This window comes from Fundulus heteroclitus, unplaced genomic scaffold, assembly GCF_011125445.2.
Source record: "Fundulus heteroclitus isolate FHET01 unplaced genomic scaffold, MU-UCD_Fhet_4.1 scaffold_80, whole genome shotgun sequence".
In the NCBI taxonomy this organism is placed as follows: Eukaryota; Metazoa; Chordata; class Actinopteri; order Cyprinodontiformes; family Fundulidae; genus Fundulus; species Fundulus heteroclitus.
In genome coordinates this window covers 584,158-601,904 of record NW_023397252.1, presented here as the reverse complement: position 1 = coordinate 601,904, position 17,747 = coordinate 584,158, and the positions used below count along the sequence as shown (strand labels likewise).

At 37.9% G+C, this 17,747-nt stretch overlaps 3 gene segments (V, D, J or C); 1 reads left to right on the top strand and 2 right to left on the bottom strand.

Annotated features, from left to right (window-relative positions):
• Positions 1-3,865: 3,865 nt before the first annotated feature.
• On the bottom strand, positions 3,866-5,027 carry LOC118562072. The segment is given in 2 exon segments: positions 3,866-4,246; positions 5,009-5,027. A coding segment is annotated over 1 exon segment (255 nt).
• A 5,948-nt stretch (positions 5,028-10,975) lies between these two features.
• On the top strand, positions 10,976-11,597 carry LOC118562049. The segment is given in 2 exon segments: positions 10,976-11,150; positions 11,290-11,597. Coding segments are annotated over 2 exon segments (360 nt in total).
• Positions 11,598-13,082: 1,485 nt separating this feature from the next.
• LOC118562073 lies at positions 13,083-13,545 on the bottom strand. The segment is given in 1 exon segment: positions 13,083-13,545. A coding segment is annotated over 1 exon segment (255 nt).
• Positions 13,546-17,747: the final 4,202 nt, after the last annotated feature.

Sequence of the window (17,747 nt, the reverse complement as noted above, 5' to 3'; positions counted from 1 at the left end):
TTAAACAACGTCACCATGACACATTTAATGAAAACATCACTGGAGAGGCTTTCAGTCAAATCTCATGTTGATTTTCAGCTTTTGGCTGCATTTTGTATATAGATGTTGATCATAGGTTTATTCTGAACTTTCAAATATTTGCCAAACATCTTCTGATGGTAAACTTTAATTTTTAAAGTATTTTTATTGGTTTAAATTTCTCATGTTTTTAGGAGAACTGAATTAAATAAAATCCATCAAGACACATCTTTTTTTCCCAAAAAAATATTGTTAAATTCAACCACCCTTACAACCTGTTGAAACATTATAAAGCTCATCATATTTAACCAAAAAAATCCACAAAGAAACCTTCATTTTTGTTTTTCTTGGATGGATACGACTCTTATACCAGTGATAGATTGTATTTAAAGTAAAGCCAGAATCCTGACTTGATTCTGATATAAAAACTGAGAAAAGAGCTAAATATTAAGGTAATGGCCAGCAGGCCTTCCAAAATTAAAGACTTGGAGCTCATCACCAAAAATAAATCATTAAAATACCAGTGGAGACATGGAAAAAAGCTGGTCAGCAATTATAGGAAGGAAAGGATTACTGTAGAGCTAATAAATGTTTTTTCTATTGATAATTAAAAATAGTATAATTCATTTCCATGAAATCATGTTTAAAGAAAATATAAAAGTAAACATTTTTATCCCAAAAACCTCCTTTTACTTTTTGAGAGGCACTATTGTTATTTTCAACAACAAATAAACTTCTTAGCTGCGTTAAAATAACTTCAGTGTGAAAACAGAAACTGGACCCAAGATTCAACCAGGACAAGTCAGTGACGTTTAAAGTAACGTTTTATTTAAAGGCGTGAGCACGGCAACCTGGAGCCCTTCTGCCCGCGCTAAGACTGGAAACCCCTGGAGACAGATACACAAGTTTGTGATCTGTGGAAGCTGCACTTCTCCGTGCAAGAGCTAGATCAATAACCTTGTTTATAGGGAATGCAGAGTGCCGGCTTTTAACTGAAGAGCGGCGTTGGAGGCAGAGGCCCGAGTGACGGTGGGGATTTTCCAGATTAGTGGTCCAAGGGCAGTCCGAGGTCGGAGTCGAGAGGGCAGAGGTCCAGCGGCGGTACAGAGGGGCAATCCAAGGGCAAGGTAAGGTCCGGTCCGGGTCCGATAACAGGCTGGATGCAGAGGTACACAGGGGTTAGTCTGGCTAAGTTACTCACGGGCAGAAAGGGTTGGGCACACAGGCAGGCAGTCCAGGCTTGGCAGAGACAGGGGTCCAGAGGCAGATCCGATCTGGTTTCCAGAAGGGCAATCAGAGTCAGAATGGTGTCCAAATTCCAGGCAGGCAGTGTCAGAAGAGGATCAGGCAGACTCAGTAACAGAAGGCAGAACACAGGTCGGGAAACAGGCAGGCAGGCAGGCAAGCAGATGATTTGGTACAAAGAATGCTGGATTGGTTTTACCGGGATGGCTAGAGGACAATCAGGCACTGGTGGCAGACCTGTTGGCAGATTTTATACTGTGGAGAACAGGTGGACCTGTTGAAGGATGATTGCATGCAGGGTGGAGTGGGGCAGGTGTGCTGAGTTCAGGATCAGACCAGCACCAGTGCCAAGATCATTACATTCAGATTGAAATTATTCAGCAGTGTGATAAACTCAGAACTTAATTATAGTGCTACTCTCTCATCAGGTTGGAGGAAATATCCTGACATGTTGCAAGAGCTGGAGATTAATATCTACCTGACAAACTTAACATGGAAAGGATTCCTGTATAAATGTGTGCTTTTTTGTGCTTTTTGTGTCTCTGCTCCGTCTTCTCTAACCCCCAGTGGGTTGAGACAGATGAGCGTTCACACTGAGCCTGGTTCTGCTGAAGGTTTTCCTTCCTGTTAAAGGGGAGTTTTTCTCTCCACTGTCGTTTCATGCTTGCTCATTATGAGGGATTGCTGCAGAGCCATCAACAATGCAGACGACTGTCCACTGTGGCTCTACGCTTCTTCAGGAGGAGTGAATGCTGCTTGGAGAGACTTGATGCAACTTGCTGGGTTTCCTTAGAGAGAACTTTCTGACCAACCTGGAGGATTTGATCGAATTTGACTTTGTAAAGTGTCTTAAGATGACATTTCTTGTGAATAAGCGCTATATAAATGAATACAATTTAAAAAGAAAGATTCAGGAATGAAAAGGAGACATCCTGAGTTGTAGAGCTACTTTAGCTGCTCTGATTCATATTACATACATTGCAAATAATGAAGGCAAACAATTACAAAAAACATGCAATGAACAAGGGATACATTTTTCTAGACTTCAGTACAGTCACAGATAAAGACAGTGAGGTAGTACGGTGCTTATAAAACAATGCCCAGGTGGGAGAGGGGGAAACAGTGCATTGCCTGGGTGGGTCGATCAATGGAGATGTGGCTGGTCCTTCTTTGGACTAGATCTGCAAAAATAAAGTCTAAATTTTGCAGACGGCATCCCACAATCCCCTGCACTGTTCTCACCACCCGTGCTAAGGTCTTCCTCTCCTGGACTGTGCAGCTCCAATACCATACAGTTATGCTGAGGCATAAAACACTCTCTATTGTAGCTCTATAGAGGTTCTTTAGCATTTTAGTGGAAAGTCCAGAGCTTTTCAGTTTCCTGAAGAAAAAGAGCTGTTATTGAGCCTTCTTTACCAGGTAGGAGGTGTTCAAAGTTCAGGAGAGGTCGGAGGAGATGTGAATGCCTAGGAAACTAATGCTGTCCACCCGCTACACTACCTCCCTCCTCTATCTTACTGGTGTTTAGGATCAGGTTGTTCCTGGAGCACCACTGTGTCAGATTGCTGACCTCATCCCTGTAGTGGGACTCATCATTGTTGTAGATGAGACCCACTACAGTGATGTCGTCCACAAACTTCACCACTGTGTTTTTGGGGTGGACAGCAGAACAGTCCTGGGTGAAAAGGTTGAAGAGAGCTGGGCTGAGGACACAACCCTGCAACGTTCCTGTGTTGAGGATGAGTGGAGCAGATGTTCCCTTTCCTCACCATCTGGGGACTGTTGGTGAGGAACTCACTAATCCAGGAGCAGAGAGGCGTGGATAATCCCGTGTTGTGGAGCTTCAGAGTCAGCATTTGATGCATTAATATTGTTCCCCTTCTTGTTCATTTATTTGTGAAAAACCTTATAGCCTCTTTTATTATGGAAAATCAGGAAACATTCATGTATAGTTTCCACGCACAGATGTTTCCAAAAGTGAGACAATAATGCATCATTCTACCTGCACACACGTGTTTAAATACTGACATAATTCCTTCTTTCACCATAAAATAAAAACCAGATTCCACTATATTAATTCTTTAGATAAATTTCACCTCTACAAATAATATTAGAGGTTTTATTTATTTATTTATTTTAGGATAGCTAGTGAAGTGGATTTTCCCGGGCTGTCAGTTATAAAGTAAATGTTTGCTGGTTTGTTTTATATTTTGATTTCCTCATTATTTTAGCCTACATAAACATTCACACTAGTTTGTTAGGAGTACTTTGCTTTCTTTATACAAAGAGTTTCAAACTATTTTTTTCATAGTATATTAAAATGTCATTTTATATTTGAGCAGACTAAATTTTTTTTTCCTGATGACGGATAAGTGGTGGAACTTTAGATGGGGTTCAAAAGACCTCAGCCTATACCATTTACACTGACTGCTGAAGGGAAAGTCGAAGACATGTAATTGGTGTTTGTAGGTTTGAAATCAAGAAAAACATTCGGACAAAAAAAATCTGCATGAAACAATCCTCACTTGCAAAAAATGTCTTTTTTTTCTGTACATTTGAGTAGAAAACTTTATTGGACAGATGACAGGAAAACACAAAAAGCAAAAGTAACTTCAGTAAAAATATCAGAAAAAGAGAACTCCCAGTGAGGGACATCAGGACTGGGAACACTGGTCTCTGGTCAGCGTCTGTGTGACTGCAGGCTGGGAGCCCTTGGAGGCCTCACAGGTCACAGAGCCCACCTTCCTCCACTGGTCTGCAGGGAGCCTCAGGGTGCTGCTCCAGCTGTAGAGGCCGTCCTTCTGCAGCACCACTCGGCTCTTGTTTTCTTCCCAGGTGAAGCTGCTGCTGCCGTCCAGCGTCCAGGACAGACTCCAGTCTGAGGGGAAGCCCTTGTTGGCCAGACACATGAGGGTGGCCTTCCCCTGCTGCAGCTCCTCACTGGAGGGGGGCAGCACTGTCAGGGTGGGACGGCGTTCACCCACTGCAGAGAGAAGAAAAAAACATAGCATATTCTAGTTTTACTTCTTTGTCTGGATTTTGTAACCATGGTAACACACATGCATCACTGCTCAACCACATCAACAGACAGGTTTCAGTACCACCTGAAAAACTGATATTTCTTTTTAAATATTTTCATGTTTCCTCATTAAATTTGTTGCAGTTTCAAAATCGGTACTAATCATCAGAAGCCACCTATTTTTTTCTGCTTTTAAGAGAAATGTAGTGTTACCTGAATCACAAACACTAAATTAATTTTGAAATTCAATTTTTTATCTTGTCTGTAATATAAATTTATATTTAAAAAAAAAATGTTTCAGACATTTTCTTTGCCAAAACTTTCATCAAAAAATCAGATAAAATATATATGAGACAAATATTGCATTATACACAGTAAAACTGAGCTCAGCATATAGTCCATACTGCTTGTTAATGATAAAAAGAAATAAGAAAACTTTCAAGAGAAAAGAAAAAATTCTGAGTGACACATGTTTTATAAAAAATATAAAGTATGACTAATGAGATGTAGAAAATATAATTAGGAAAACATTATACTGCTAAGTTTTTAAATACACATTTTATGTATGATGTAGAGTTTTCTGGTTATTATTTTTTATACTTTTTATTACCAAGCAGAACTTGCTTATAAACTAGCTAAACCCAAAAAGAAGTGTTTTACCTCCTTGAATTTTTTTAAATTGTTATTAGAGAGATAGTTAATTTAATTTAAGTTAGTTGTACTTACAGTTAACTTCCAGTCTGGTTCCTCCACCAAACGTGAACCACAGTGATACAAACCCATTGAACTGCCGTACAAAAATCTCTGACTGTAGAGAGACACGGCTCACTCGCTTAATGAAAACAAACTTCATAAATCTGCTGCCTGTGTAAGATCTTTTAAATCTAGATGTAAACTAGTCAGACTTATTATTATTATTATTATTATTATTATTATTATTATTATTATTATTATTATTATTATTATTATTATTATTATTATTATTATTATTATTATTATTGATAGCAATAATAATAATAATAATAATAATAATAATAATGATAATAATAATAATATAATTTATTAGCAAATTGAACTTATAGAAAAGTAAAGTAACATTACCACAAACACTAAATATTGAAACAATTTGAAATATAAAGAGTCAGTGGAAAGACGTTAAAAGTGGAGATTGAGCCTCATAAATCGTTCGAAACAGTTTCAAAAAGTAATTTGAAAAATATTTTCTATGAATGATTAATTGTTTTTTTCACTGAAACAGAATATTCTGACTGAAAAAGCAACTGCAACTTAAAGATCCCAGTTCCTACAGGAATCACTACAGAGCATTTCCATAGAGAGGCACTTTGCATCAGCAGCACCATGCTCCAGTGCTCTGGGAGAGTTTATAGTCCTGAGAGTTGAACACTGGAGGACTGACAGCTGTCCTTCATGACAACAGAAGACACAGAAATCCTCCTCATCAAAAACATGACTTTGATCTGCGTCCTCATCTGGACTCTCCTCTGCTGCTGCTTCACAGGTAAAGTCCAGAGGATCAAACTCCTCTCCTCTATCAACATCTGTCCCTCTGAAATGAAGCCCACAAAACCATCAAGCTGCTTTATGTTTTTGTCTCTGTGTCCTCAGAGTCCAGAGGTCAGGTCACAGTGACTCAGCCTGCAGCAGTCATAGCTGATCTGGGAGGATCTGTCACCATCAGTTGTAGAACAAGTTACAGGGTAGATGATGGTGTTGATCTCTCCTGGTATCAACAGAAAGATGGACAAATTCCTAAGCTGCTCATTTATTATGCCAGCTCTCGAGCATCAGGAACTCCAAGTCGTTTTACAGGCAGTGGATCAAACTCTGACTTCACTCTGACCATCAGTGGAGTTCAGGCTGAAGATGCTGCAGTTTATTACTGTCAGGGTGAATTCCTCATCAGTAGCACATATTCATACACACAGTGAAAAATAGTCGTACAAAAACCTCCCTCAGTCAGATTGAACAGAAACTGCAGCTGGAAGTTACAGCAGACAATGTCACGGTTCACTGAAGTCAAGCACTGAATGAAGGTTTAGTGTCCACATTTAAATAAAAAAAATTTGCCTTACATTAATTTGCAACAATAATGTTGATAGCTTTTTTTTCTGTTGTAAATTGCATTCATGTTAACTTACAGACAATAAATAAAAGTTAACATTTAGATCCAGTTGAAAGAAATCATGTTTTCCGCTATTTTCCGCTCTACTGACAAAACACGCGTCTCAGGTTCTGACTGACGTTTACTAAAAAAGTGACTTCATAGTTTGAGTCAATATCTCCTGTCGACACAACAGGACTGCAATGGAAAAGTTATTTAAATTTTGTAGTAAACGCCTCCATTTCAAATGGATGGTGGAAACATAGCTGCTTAAAATCAGACAGGCACAGAAGCTCTGAACCTGCCACTTTATTTGGCTGAAAGATGAGATTCAGGATCTTGCTGTCATTTTACAGGCAGTGGTTAAAACTCTGATTTCAGTCAGACCATCAGTGAAGTTCAGGCTTAAAATGCTGTAGTTGACATCGGGAAGAGTGGACACGATAGCAACAGCCAAGATCTGTTCTCTCAGTAAAAGAACAGATCTGAACTCATGACGCTTAATGTTAACTGAAGAGAACTACAAATAGGCAAACACAATGCATGCTTAATGCACACATAAACAATACTTATATTTCTGACTAAACACTTTAGTCAGAATTTCTAAATTAAAGTTTAGACAAAGTGACATAAAGGAAAATGTTTTTTTTTCCACATCTATTAAGAAGGAATTGATATTAAACAATATCCAAGCTTTCAATGAACATAAATAACTTTTCTCACAGACACACATCAACGCGTTTTCAGTCATAAATAAAACAAATGTTAGATATCAAACCTTCACCACATTAAATGAAAATTTATCACAACTGCTAGAAACAGAAGTCTGTGGTGACGGTAGGTGTATGAAGTCACACCAAGTGTCATTTAGTTACACCTTTAGTGGAAAGGAGTTTCTTCTTCATCATCATCATCTTTCACTTCTTTTTCTTCATTTTATTTAATTTATTTATTTATTTATTTATTTATTTGACAGGGACAGTACAATTAAACATTGCAACCAAACAGGTGGCCCATGTCCAAGTACATAAGGCTTGTAGCCATAGGCTAATTTTCAGCCTTCGTCCCTGGTTAGGCTTTTAAAAGGTGTAAGCATTAAGGGGGAGGGAGGTTAGTAACGACACACAAATGCATAAAAAACAAGAGAAGTTAAAACAAACTGTACAATACAAGCCAGTTTAGTGCTCACACTTTTGATTGTCTTTGAGCCATTTTTTCAATCTTGTGGAGAAAAGTTGAACATCAGTCTGTGACTTAAGCTCCATCATCATCATCTCATGATCATCTTATTTTTGATATTTATAACAAATTATATCACATATATATGAAACATAATCTTTTATCAGTCAATAAGATAAATAAATGGAATCACAGTGAATCAGTTTACAATAGTTGTTTTTACATCTACTTTTGGTCTGCTCTCCAGCAGTGATGTGGTAACATAATAACGCTCCTTCAGAATTGGAGCTCTCCAGTTCTTCCAGTTTACTCTGGACTCTTCTGTTACAAAGCTCATGCTTTCTCTCTTCAACTTAAAAAATGAAAATATTTGATCAAATATATATATATATATATTTATAATATATAAATATATGATTATTTCTCAAATTTTCAATACATTAATTGAATTGATATATATATTATATAGAAAAAGACACTGAATATGTAAAATCTTCTTACTTGAACAGCGTCACATTGATGTCATTGAACACTGGAGGACTGACAGCAGTCCTGGCATTCAAACAATATATTATCACTTTTAAATTAGCCTTATTTTAACCAGAATACTTCCACTAAATAAAGAAACAGGTCCAACAGTGGTTAGATACAACAGGAGATAGTGAGTTTGTCCTCCAGTTGGTGGGTTGCTGGTTCAATCCCCCACTCCAACCATGTCATTCATTGTGTCTTTGGGCAGGACACTTCTCCCACCCTTGTGGCACTGATATATGGCAGCCTTGCCTCTGTAAGTCTGACCCAGGTCATCTGTTGCTACTCATAAAGCTCACCACCATCACGGTGTGAAGGACTTATGGTAAAGTGCTTTGGGGCCATCAGACTAGTTAAAGCGCTGCACAATTACTGATTACCATTTTACTAAACTAGAATCTGCTGATAAAAAAATCTATATTTTAAGCACATGGTACACTTTCTAACCTTGCAATATGATGAAATATATTTTTCTAGTCTTAATGAGTTTGTTCTATTGGTGTGGGATGATAGAGGTGATGCAGAAACATGAAAATTAAGTGAAGATAATTTGAAACCATTAATATTCAAATGAACCTGACCTGAATCCCTTTGAAAATTATTTATGTGAAAACACAGTCATTATAAACACAAGCAAGAACAAAACCTAACCCCTGTAAGAAAGATTTAATCTGTTTTTTGTGTCGATTTTGAAATGTGTGCATTGTTTATTATTTCTAAATTAGTATGAACAATTGTGAGTAAGTAAAACAATGAAATGTCTGATTAGTATGCTATAAAACTTTGTATGCATTCATAAAGTAATTTTTTCCAAAAGTCCCTGCTGGAGTCATTCAGAGTATTTCCATAGAGAGGCACTTTGCATCAGCAGCACCATGCTCCAGTGCTCTGGGAGAGTTTATAGTCCTGAGAGTTGAACACTGGAGGACTGACAGCTGTCCTTCATCACAACAGAAGACACAGAAATCCTCCTCATCAAAAACATGACTTTGATCTGCGTCCTCATCTGGACTCTCCTCTGCTGCTGCTTCACAGGTAAAGTCCAGAGGATCAAACTCCTCTCCTCTATCAACATCTGTCCCTCTGAAATGAAGCCCACAAAACCATCAAGCTGCTTCATGTTTTTGTCTCTGTGTCCTCAGAGTCCAGAGGTCAGGTCACAGTGACTCAGCCTGCAGCAGTGACAGCTGATCTGGGAGGATCTGCCACCATCATCTGTAGGACCAGTCAGAATGTTCATGTTTCCAGCAACTACCACCTTTTAGCCTGGTACCAACAGAAAGATGGACAAACTCCTAAGCTGCTCATTTATCTTGCCAGCACTCGAGCATCAGGGACTCCAAGTCGTTTTACAGGCAGTGGATCAAACTCTGACTTCACTCTGACCATCAGTGGAGTTCAGGCTGCAGATGCTGCAGTTTATTACTGTCAGAGTGTTCACTATATTAGCAGCCAGTATGTGTTCACACAGTGAAAAATAGTCGTACAAAAACCTCCCTCAGTCAGACTGAACTGAAACTGCAGCTGAATGTCACAGCAGACTCTGACACAGCTCACTAAACACACACACAGAGTAACAATCATTTTATGGAGATAGTTTTTACTCACATGAATAGTTTACATTGAAATGTATTGCTGATTTTGAGGAAGCTTTGAAGTTAACTCATAGGTTTGAATATTTTAATATATGCCTACTTGGAAAAACTTTGTTGTGGAAGATAACATTTGACCTGCATTGATCAGCATTTAGGTACGCATTATAGCAAACATTAATAACCAGATGAAGATTTAGTTGTCATGGCTAAACACATATCTTAAGGTTCTGATTGTAGTTTCTTTAAACAGTGATATAATTGTTTTAGCCTATATTTCTTGTCAAGACACAACATGGCTTTAACAGAAACTAAAGTTAAAAACTTTATCTGAGCCAGATAATGGACATTAAACATCTTGTTTGAACAGAGAGTGAATTAAACTCTAGCTGCTCATTATTTGGCCAATAGAATTTAAGTTCATGTGGAAGAAAACATTGTTAACAACCTGATGAAGATTTATCTCTCTTGGCTGAACTCATATCCTAAGGTTCTGGTTGGAGTTTATTTAAACAGTGAAACAATTGTTTTGGCCCCAATTCACCTCACAACACAATATAGCTTCAAAAGAAATGATAAAAAATGTATATGAGCCGGATGTTGGCTCATATACTCTCTAGTTGCTCATTATGTGGCCAACAGCAGAGTTTCAGGGACTCTAAATGGTTTCATAGGCAGTAGATCAAACTCTGACTTCACTCTGACCATCAATAAAGTTCAAGCTGAAGATTCTTTCAGAGCGACACTTTCAACAGCCAAGTTGTGTTCACACAGTGGAAAACAATCAATGAACTAACTCATTCAGATTGAATAGAAACACAACTGATGACTGGTGAAGCTGACTGAATGCAAACACATGAGAACATGACATTCTGTTAGTCCTGTATCAAGATTTTAAATCTATATTTTTCATCTGCCACAGATTAAGTTTAAACATTACAATATAGTAAGACGGAACAAAACTGTAAAAAGATTTTACCCTGGTTTTCACAGAGGATCAGAAGTTCATCCCAAAACAAACTAGATTTGACACAGATTAAGATAAATATGTGATCATTAATAAATAACATTAAATAGACCCTGTGTATGTAAGTCCTGACTTTAAGTCAGAACTCACATAAAAGTCATAAACTCTGAGTTTAACTGTAGTTTTGTTCTCTCAGCAGGTTGGAGGAAATATCCTGACATGTAGCAGGAGATGCAGATTAATAAATACACGACAAATGTTTCAGCAGAGAAAAGGAGGCGTTATGAGCTGTAGAGCTGAGCTCCATGTGACTGACTCTGTGTGTTTGCATATGTGTCCTGCCTCTCTGCTCCCAGCTGTTAAGAGGTCAGTGTTGATCAGTGGCTGTCCAGGCCTTTCAGAGCCACTGACACACCAGCAGCACAATGATGATGTCACTGACTCTACTGCTGACCACCCTGGGACTCCTGGTTCACGGTGAGACTCTCTGTTTAAAACTGTTTCGGGGTGTAAAGAGGTTAAATAAAAAAGAAGCAAAGGAACCATCCTTCTACATGTGGATGCTGTTTTTTTTATCTGGTCTAATCTTAATAATTCTCTCGTCTCATTTTTTTAGGTTCCTCAGCAGAAATCACCTTGACTCAGACTCCAGCATCTCAGTCTGTTGTTCCAGGACAGACTGTCTCCATCACATGTAAAGCCAGTGCTGCTGTTGATGATGATTTGCACTGGTACCTTCAGAAACCTGGAGAAGCTCCTAAACTCCTAATTTATAGTGCTGTATCACGTGGGTCTGGAGTGTCTGACCGTTTCAGTGGAAGTGGATATGATATCGATTTCACTCTGACCATCAGCAGAGTTCAGGCTGAAGATGCAGGAGTTTATTACTGTCAACATGATGAGAACGTCCCGTTCACACAGTGATACAACGTTGTACAAAAACCTCAGAGCTGCAGAGGAACTGATCCACAGCTGCACTGAAAAAAAAACCTGCAATAGAAACCATATCTGACAGTCATTCAGTCATTGGGTGCCACTAGGTTGGAGGGATGGTCTCCTATTGTAGGTTTATCAAGGCCTCTTCATAATGCAGGCTTGCTGGCTGATGTCACCAACGTTTCAGTGTAGAACCTCTTTGCTGCTTTGATCTCTTTGGTCAGTGTGTTTCTGGCCTGGTTTAGGTTTTAAGGACTCTGTTCCCACTTCTGAAGTTCTTCTATTTGGTCTGACGAAACTTCATCATTAAAGTCAAAGCAGGCCTGTCATTGCAGGTCTAACATAGCAGGTCTGTAATTCTATCTTTTCACGTTCTTTACAACAGGTTAACTGTCACCCTCAAAATATCAAAAACACATACATATGCACAGATTCAGTTAGATTCTGTACTCGAACCCTTTGGAACAGAAAAAATAACTTGGTGTCACGTTTTCCTTTTTCTTACCTCTGTGCTTTACAAAAACTTCCCTCTACGAACTGTTCTGGACACAGTTGATGATATACAGCTAAATGTCATTACCAAATGCTTCATCATATGTAGAAGGATTTTCAACAATGGAAATGAGCATGTTTATATGACCAGATTCCTTTTTCTGAGGTGAAATACACATTTGGCACAGTTTTGGCCAATTTGGCTAAGTTGTGCCAAGATCACAGGTCCACTTGGCACACTGCCCCCTAAAACCTTTGTGGAACAAATATGCTTCAGCTCATTCAGTCCAGAATAGCTTGATCTGTAATATCTAGGGCTTCTCCTATATTTTCAAAAGGGTTTCTATGGCATATTTTACACTTCATCAACACTGGCCTGATGTGGAATGTAAACAGTGACTAGCAAAAACCAGTAAAACTCTTCCAGGGAATAAAAGGGTTTATAGCTAATGAGTAATGTCTCTGAATAAGGGCTGCATGATTGTTTTCATCGTTGTGACATCTGTACACCAGCCTTCATTTATGTAGAGACAGAGTCCGCCTCCTTGTGTTTTACCTGTGAGCTCCGTTATGCAGTCCGCCCAGAAAAGATTTTATAAAAATCCACATATATTAAAATATTTGATTAAGTCCCATAAAAATATACATATATTAATGCACTGTTGCAGCTGATTTAAAGTACTGATCCTAATTAATTATTTGCAGTACCTTAATATCTCTGCAGGATATAATTTGACTGTGTTAATTCTGCAAAACATAATTGATCTGTGCTGGAAATACAACTTGACTTATGATGAAATAGTTTGGCCTTAACAAAAGCAAATATCAGTATTATGACTGAGATCCAGAAATCATAAAACTTTGTCTAAACTAGAGCCAAAAGGATATTCTAAGCTGTTTAAATGCCCTTGTTTGAAAATGTCCAGCGCAAAGGTTCTAGTAAAGCAATAAACACATTTAAGTGATAAAGTAAAACCACAATTATTTTTTGTCAGTTTTATTTCAATCATCAAGTTGTACATGAACAGATATACACTTATGGAAGAAACACTGAGATAAACAATCGAAGAGCAAAAACAGAGCAGTAGCAGAAAAAAGACCAGCAAACTCCCAGTGAATGAGCTCAGGACTGGGAACACTGGTCTCTGGTCAGCGTCTGTGTGACTGCAGGCTGGGAGCCCTTGGAGGCCTCACAGGTCACAGAGCCCACCTTCCTCCACTGGTCTGCAGGGAGCCTCAGGGTGCTGCTCCAGCTGTAGAGGCCGTCCTTCTGCAGCACCACTCGGCTCTTGTTTTCTTCCCAGGTGAAGCTGCTGCTGCCGTCCAGCGTCCAGGACAGACTCCAGTCTGAGGGGAAGCCCTTGTTGGCCAGACACATGAGGGTGGCCTTCCCCTGCTGCAGCTCCTCACTGGAGGGGGGGCAGCACTGTCAGGGTGGGACGGGCATCACCTAGGAGACACCAATCAGGTTAGACGACAGGAACTAGAATCTAACAACAGTCATTTCAACTCTTGTCCTGTTACAGTTGATTTTCTGCATAAAGAAGTTTCTGACAGATGTCTTTCTGCTCTAACAGCCACTCAGCTCACGCTATGTTTCACTTCCCTTTCAAAATTGTTCATGCATATCAGCTCAGGAAGACTCAGAATACAGTTTCAACTAAAATATATCAGTACTGAAATGTAGAACCAATATATTAAGTTTTTACCTGATATTCAAAATAACATCGGTTGTCATTTTCTTTAAACAGGGAATAAATGTTTCTATACGGTTCTATTTATCACTTCAAACAAATTTAAACTGTTCAGAAGCTCTGATCAATATCAGAAAGTTTCTCATGTCTTTCATGAATACTTTGAGATTATGCTTCAAATAACTCAGAAACAAAATGTATATTCTTGGACGACTGACCCTTATTGTCATGACGATTACTCTTCAAAGTCTTGACATTTTACTTCCAGTGTTGCTTTATACTTTAACCCCTGTTTTATGGTCTTATTTGAAACACAGTATAAGAAAATAATAAAAACAAAGATATTGTTTCTACTTTCAACAGGACACAGAACTATAACTAAAAAACATCCAAATATTCACCGAGGCTGATTCCACGACCCAAAGTCCTCCACAGACATACAAACTGATTGAGCTGCTGTAGAGAAACCTTTGACTGCAGAAAGACACAGTTTTCATACATTTTCAGACTAAACTGAACCTTCAGCCTAAGATTATCCACTAAAACGATTACAATTTAGTCTCATCCTTTATCAAATTGAGATACTCTAAAGAGACAATTATTACTGAATACAAGCTTTTACTGTGACTTACTTCCAACCTCCAGTCTGGTTCCTCTACCAAAAGTCCACCACAGTGATACAAACTCATTGAGCCGCCGTACAAAAACCTCCTACTGTAGAGAGACATGGCTCTCTGATTTTTGACTAAACTAAACCTACAATTTAGATAAAACACCTATAAAATCTGTCTAAGTTTAAGCCTGAAGCAGCTCCTAATCATCTACAAATTCAGATTTCAGATTTTCATTCACAAAATGACTTCTTTATTTAGCTTAATATTCTGTTTGTTTGAAACAGAAAATATACCTATTTTTTTCCAGGTATTATTTGAAAAAGAATATTGATAAAACAAGAATGCTGTTTGTAAAAGAATAGCTTTAAATTTGACTTACTTCCAAACTCCAGTCTGGTTCCTCCACCAAAAGTCCACCACAGTGATACAAACTCATTGAGCCGCCGTACAAAAACCTCTGACTGTAGAGAGACACGGCTCACTCGCTTTCATGAAAACAAACTTCATAAATCTGCTGCCTGTGTAAGATCTTTTAAATCTAGATGTAAACTAGTCAAAATTATTATTATTATTATTATTATTATTATTATTATTATTATTATTATTATTATTATTATTAATAATAATAATAATAATAATAATAATAATAATAATAATAATAATAATAATAATAATAATAATAATAATTGATGCTTTCATTTACAGCACATAGATTTATAAATGACTTTATTTCCTCAAAAAAGTTACTATAACTAAGCAGTTGTTAGTCTAAGGAAAATAGTTTAGATTAATAATCTAATAAATCCCTCTGGTAAACTGCTATTCAATGCAATGTAGCCTCACAGGGGCACAGTGTCCTGTGTCCTGTTCAGGGTTTGGTCACAAGCCTGGATAAATGCAGAGTTGCATCAGGAAGGACATCAGGTGTAAAACTTTTACCAAATTTACCACGTAAGACAATAACATGATCTCCATACTGGATTGATTGCGAACAGGGTGAACAATGACCACTATTGATGCTGGTGGAAACTGGCCTACTGTTGGTCAGCAAGGAAGAAGAGAAAGAAGAGGAGGAGAAGAAGAAAGACAACAGACTATGACTGAGAGTAGAGAATTAAATGGAGTTCTCCTACATGGTAATGTAATTATGGATAATCAGAAAACAGGTTGGACAGTCATCCGTTGGTGTGGCTGCAGGCTTTTGGCATGCTGAGGTGAGTAAAACTTCATCAGGGCACACAGAGCGTCTGCATGAATGATTAACTCATTTATATTGGTGTAATAGTGGAAAACCGTTGGTGTACAATATTATGCAGTTTCATATACAGAATGTGCAGTTTACGTGGTATCTCAGAGCTGATTTTTATGGGGTATTATTACTCATTTGTTCTTGGTTGCTTATTTTAGCCAGTGGTCAAACTGCATTTCTTTAAAATCAAAAAGTGTAGAAAGACATTGTTGTGGCTAAGCCAGTGGATCTTTATATGCCTTTAAAGTAAAGGTATTACATACATATGATTTTAATTTGACTTGGTATGTTTCATTCTCATCATTCACAAAAATTATTTAGATGTTAGTACAACAAAATTCTCAATTTAAATGCTTTTAAAAATATTGGAGGTTTCCAAAGAATTGTTTAATAAGTCAAATCTAGAATTGCAAAACACAATTAAAACAAATGAAAACTTTGGGGTGATATGTGCTCTTGAAATTATGTAATTTATCTGCAAATTGAATTTATAGAAAAGTAAAGTAACATTACCACAAAAACTAAATATTGAAACAATTTGAAATATAAAGAGTCAGTGGAAAGACGTTAAAAGTGGAGATTGGGCCTCATAAATTGTTCAAAACAGTTTCAAAAAGTAATTTGAAAAACATTTTCTATAAATCATTAATTGTTTTTTGCACAGAAACAGAATATTCTGACTGAAAGAGCAACTGCAACTTAAAGATCCCAGTTCCTACAGGAATCACTACAGAGCATTTCCATAGAGAGACACTTTGCATCAGCAGCACCATGCTCCAGTGCTCTGGGAGAGTTTATAGTCCTGAGAGTTGAACACTGGAGGACTGACAGCTGTCCTTCATCACAACAGAAGACACAGAAATCCTCCTCATCAAAAACATGACTTTGATCTGCGTCCTCATCTGGACTCTCCTCTGCTGCTGCTTCACAGGTAAAGTCCAGAGGATCAAACTCCTCTCCTCTATCAACATCTGTCCCTCTGAAATGAAGCCCACAAAACCATCAAGCTGCTTTATGTTTTTGTCTCTGTGTCCTCAGAGTCCAGAGGTCAGGTCACAGTGACTCAGCCTGCAGCAGTGACAGCTGATCTGGGAGGATCTGCCAGGATCCCCTGTAGGACCAGTCAGAATGTTCATGGCTCTAACGACCTAACCTGGTATCAACAGAAAGATGGACAACCTCCTAAGCGGCTCATTTATTATGCCAGTACTCGAGAATCAGGGACTCCAAGTCGTTTTACAGGCAGTGGATCAAACTCTGACTTCACTCTGACCATCAGTGGAGTTCAGGCTGAAGATGCTGCAGTTTATTACTGTCAGAGTTTTCATGTTATCAGCAGCCAGTATGTGTTCACACAGTGAAAAATAGTCGTACAAAAACCTCCCTCAGTCAGACTGAACAGAAACTGAACTGCAGCTGAATGTCACAGCAGACTCTGACACAGCTCACTAATCACAGACACACACAGGGTAACAATCATTTTATGGAGATAGTTTTTCCTCACATGAATAGTTTACATTGAAATGTATTGCTGATTTTGAGCAAGCTTTGAAGTTAACTCATAGGTTTGAATATTTTAATATATGCCTACTTGGAAAAACTTTGTTGTGGAAGATAACATTTGACTTGCATTGGTCAGCATTTAGGTACGAATTATAGCAAACATTAATAACCAGATGAAGATTTAGTTGTCATGGCTAAACACATATCTTAAGGTTCTGATTGTAGTTTCTTTAAACAGTGATATAATTGTTTTAGCCTATATTTCTTGTCAAGACACAACATGGCTTTAACAGAAACTAAAGTTAAAAACTTTATCTGAGCCAGATAATGGGCATTAAACATCTTGTTTGAACAGAAAGTGAATTAACTCTAGCTGCTCATTATTTGGCCAATAGAATACAAGTCCATGTGGAAGAAAACATTGTTAACAACCTGATGAAGATTTATCTCTCTTGGCTGAACTCATATCCTAAGGTTCTGGTTGGAGTTTATTTAAACAGTGAAACAATTGATTTGGCTCCAATTCACCTCACAACACAATATAGCTTCAAAAGAAATAATAAAAAATGTACATGAGCCGGATGTT